This window comes from Cicer arietinum, chromosome 3 (assembly GCF_000331145.2).
Source record: "Cicer arietinum cultivar CDC Frontier isolate Library 1 chromosome 3, Cicar.CDCFrontier_v2.0, whole genome shotgun sequence".
Lineage (NCBI taxonomy): Eukaryota > Viridiplantae > Streptophyta > Magnoliopsida > Fabales > Fabaceae > Cicer > Cicer arietinum.
Genome location: NC_021162.2, coordinates 31,998,425 through 32,002,946, shown reverse-complemented (window position 1 = coordinate 32,002,946; position 4,522 = coordinate 31,998,425). Strand labels below are relative to the sequence as shown.

The 4,522-nt window shown below is 30.9% G+C and overlaps 1 protein-coding gene across 1 annotated transcript; it reads right to left on the bottom strand.

The window, feature by feature from the left end:
- Positions 1 to 1,394: 1,394 nt before the first annotated feature.
- LOC140919576 (uncharacterized) lies at positions 1,395 to 3,039 on the bottom strand. The gene is made up of 3 exons (XM_073365923.1): positions 2,873 to 3,039; positions 2,669 to 2,773; positions 1,395 to 2,574 (listed from the first exon to the last, which is right to left on the bottom strand). The coding sequence occupies exons 1-3, from the start codon at positions 2,900 to 2,902 to the stop codon at positions 1,633 to 1,635; spliced, it is 1,077 nt and encodes a 358-aa protein (XP_073222024.1). The 5' UTR covers positions 2,903 to 3,039; the 3' UTR covers positions 1,395 to 1,632.
- Positions 3,040 to 4,522: the final 1,483 nt, after the last annotated feature.

Genomic DNA, 4,522 nt, shown 5'->3' with positions numbered 1-4,522 from the left:
TAGACATAAAATAAATTTTAGACTCTCTGATATAACATAAGATTATAATTATAAGGCATATAAATAGAATATACATGATCATATAAAACATGAGGAAAAATTATGCACAAGATTAATATAAATAAGTCTGGTTTTAAATTGCATACAGACCCTGAACATAAAAAGAAATTATATGCAATTAGTACTCATTTAGATTCAAGCATCTCATATTCGAATATTGATAAATGTAGTAGAATAATAATTTAAATAATCAAGTCACAACAAGAAAACAAGCCATTTGTGAGGGCTTTTACCCTCACAAATGGCTATAATCAGCCACAAATGTGACATTTGTGAGGGCTTTTGGCAGCCACAAAGAAGCTGGTCACAAAATTTTGTGAGGGCTTTTGCAGCCACAAAGTGCTAGAAACAGATTGACATTTGTGAGGGCTTTTGCAGCCACAAAAGACAGCTGTTTGTGAGGGCTTTTGCAGCCACAAACGTCTGCCTTTGTGAGGGCTTAGGCCGCCACAAAGGAGAGAGTGATTCTGAAATCAACGTTTGTGAGGGCCCAGGCCGCCACAAACTCTCTCCTTTGTGACGGCTTAGGCCGCCACAAATGACATGCAGTTTAAAAAAAAATATTTTGTGACGGCTTAGGCCGCCACAAATGACATCCCGTTTAAAGTATTTTGTGACGGCTTAGGCCGCCACAAATGACATCCCGTTTAAAGTATTTTGTGACGGCTTAGGCCGCCACAAATGACATCCCGTTTAAAGTATTTTGTGACGGCTTAGGCCGCCACAAATGACATCCCGTTTAAAGTATTTTGTGACGGCTTAGGCCGCCACAAATGACATCCCGTTTAAAGTATTTTGTGACGGCTTAGGCCGCCACAAATGACATCCCGTTTAAAGTATTTTGTGACGGCTTAGGCCGCCACAAATGACATCCCGTTTAAAGTATTTTGTGACGGCTTAGGCCGCCACAAATGACATCCCGTTTAAAGTATTTTGTGACGGCTTAGGCCGCCACAAATGACATCCCGTTTAAAGTATTTTGTGACGGTTTAGGCCGCCACAAAGTATTACGTATATTAAAAAATTAATTTTTTTAAATTCAAAATTAATTCTGTATTATAATTTTATATATAATAAATTAATATAAATTTAAAATTTATATTTAAATTGTAATTAAATTAAAATTATAATTAAATTATAATTATAATTAAATTTAAAATATAATATCATTATAAAATAAATTTAATATATAATAAACTAATCTGAATATAATTAAAAATTAAAATTAAATTTAAAATAAAATATTTAAATTATAATTATAATTAAAGATTAATTTAAATTACAAATAAAAAAAATTAAAATTAAAATTAAATTAAAATTTAAATAAAATTAAATATTAAAATAAAAATAAATATTATATATAAAAATATAATATTAATAATAATTAAATTAATTACCACAAAATCAAATAAAACATGCATTCCAAAATTAACAAATAATGTCTTACATACCCAAAATTTATAAATAATGTCTTACAAACGCAAAATTAAACACACAATAATTAACTAAGACAACATAATTAATATGTGTTCATACAACCCAAAAATAAATTATGAAATTATTCAGATGACATCAATCCTCATAATAATTCCTCTGATCAGCTCCACTCACACCATCATTATTTCCTGCCATGCCCGACGAAAGAAGTCCCTCAAAAGTATTATGAATTTGTGTTGGAGGAGACATCATGGTTTGAAATTGAATTTCATCTTCAATGGCACCACCACTAGTCGAATGAGGAGCCCTAGCTGGTTGAGGTTGATTTAAATCTGGTCTGATCAACCCAGCTGTTGGCATAGTTGGTCGGTATGCAGTTTGATGATCTGGTTGAGGTTGAGGAATTTGATGTGAAGAGGACGGAACATACGGATAATTATGAAAATATTGTTGTTGTTGAAACATTGGCGGCTGCTGCTGTACTTGCTGGAAGGCAGAGTTCGGAGGATCCTGGTGTTGCTGTTGGAAATTTGGAGGCGGTTGCTGCTGCTGGGAGTATTGAGAGTAATTTTGTTGCTGCTGGAATAGTGGTTGTTGAGGCAAGTATTGAGGCCGAGGCGGGAACTGCTGATGAAACACAGGAGGAAATGAAAATTGTTGTTGTTGAAATTGTTGTTGTTGCTGCTGAAACTGCTGCTGCTGCTCTTGAAACTTTTGTTTCCACTCCTCATTCAATTTATCAATTGCGGCTTGTATCAGCTGTTGTGTCTTTTCTTCTTGCTCACTTGCCCATTGCTTCTTTAACTGGTCAAGATCATTATCTATCGACGGACGATGAGATCGATCCGTACTAGCATAAGAAGAAGACGTCTCAGTCTGAATATAGCCGGTTGGACCTTTCTTAAAGGTTGATGATAAACTACCGGCACCCAGCACACGCCCTTTGTACTTGCCACCACTGATGTGCATAAAACTTGCGGTCTCATATTGTTTCCGCTGCACTGGACCAGCTCGCTGAGCAGGAGGAAGAGTAGCTTGATGATCATCCCATTCTTTCATGATTTGTTGAAGTTGTTCCTATATTAAAAATAAAAAAATAAAATAGTTAATAATTAATATATAATAATTTATAGGTCTAATTAATATATAACAATTAATATATAATAATTACCTGAATATTTTTTGATAATTCATCAGTATACTCATTTGTTTCAGGATTAACATGAAGATAGCGATGTATCTCAGCCTGAGTGACCTCCCTTCCAAGTTGCTTTTCCTAAAATATTAAATTAATGTCAAGTTTATAAGTTGGTGAAATGTGATGATTAATTGAATATAAATTAATAGATATATATTATAAATAATAATAAATTACCATATAATATTTAATTTCTCCAGCAGACATGGAACCTCCCTTATGAGTACTGGTACCCCTCTCAGATGCTCTATTAGTCTTTGCTTTTTCTCTCTTCTGTTTGTAAGCATCTGTGTTCCATTTCCTCCACAAAGCAGTCCAAACATTTTCACCAATCCAATTAGGCCGTTTTTAAAAAAATCAAATTATATAAAATATACTAAATAAATAATACTCAAATGTTATAAGAGATAAAATTTACTATCAATCCATATTTTTAACATACATAAATATCTTTTTCTCACATGCCATTCGTGAACTTTAAAAGTCACATTTAATATATGAAGAATAGATAGAAAGTTCTCATGATACATATTTAATGTAGTCTTACAAAAAGAAACTTTTTAATATATGTACAAAAAACTAGTCAAAAAATACTACATAGATTAAGAGTTGATAGAATTAAAAGTAATATAAAAAGATACACAATCGATTTATATAACATGTAAAATTGATTTTTTTAATTGATATTATATCCAACACCAAGTCGTCGTTGCAAATTTGAACTTTAAAAAAAAAAAAAAAATGACAAATAACGACTTTTAATTATGATAAAAAATAGAGTAATTTAATAAATAATTTTTAAAATGAAAATCTGGATAATTTTATTGAAATTTGGGTTATCTAAAAAAAACCTATATACAAAGTAATTTATGTTAATGACTTTCAAAAAAGACATGCAGTCTCCCTGTGAATTAGATACATTCGAGACTAATTACCTCATTGTGAACTAAGAACAATTACAAAGTATTTTATACCCATCACAGTGCAAACCAAGTACTTATTAGAAATATAGTGAAACACTAGACAGAGAGGATTACTAACAGTTTGAAAGTGACATTGATAATAATTAATGTCGGGTAATTTATGTAGGATTTGAGTCGACAAGACTAAATTACTAGATAAAATCATCATTATTAGAACCGAACAAACTTTACCTAGAAATTGAGAGCAGGTGAAATGTGTAGGAATTGTAGGAGGTTTTTCTTATTTATTTTGCTTTTTGCTTTATTGATTATGATGTCCCATTGGACATGTCCGTTACTGTTGTTTGACATCAACGCGTGGGAATTATAGTTTCACATGAAATTTTTTTATGGGCAAAGCAATTTAAGTGATATTGGATCACACACTTCTTGTGTTGCTCTCTTTACAACCTAGCAATAATAGTTGATGGTGTCCTATTAACAATAGTAATATAACAAGCATGAAAAGTGGTTCACCTTCACTAATAGTACTAATTAACCTAACATCCTATTTTTATTTATGTTGCCCATGGTCCATGTTACCTTAAAATATAAGCAAAAAAAGGTTTGAGGATTCTCCTCAGCACATTCATATTTAAATCTATCATTCCTTCAATAAATGTGAAAATATAATTATATCTTTTATAAAACTTTTAACTTTTTTAACTTCTTATTTTTTCACCCCTATTTTTAAAATATTCAAAGTTTCGAAATCATAATTTTTAGAATTTTCGAAACTTTTGAACAATTCAAAATTTTTCATATTTAGAGAATTTCGAAACTTTTTATAATTGGAAACTTTTGAAACTTTCCAAATTTTTAAAATATAATCTTTAACTTTCCAAATTTTCGAAATGTAATTCTT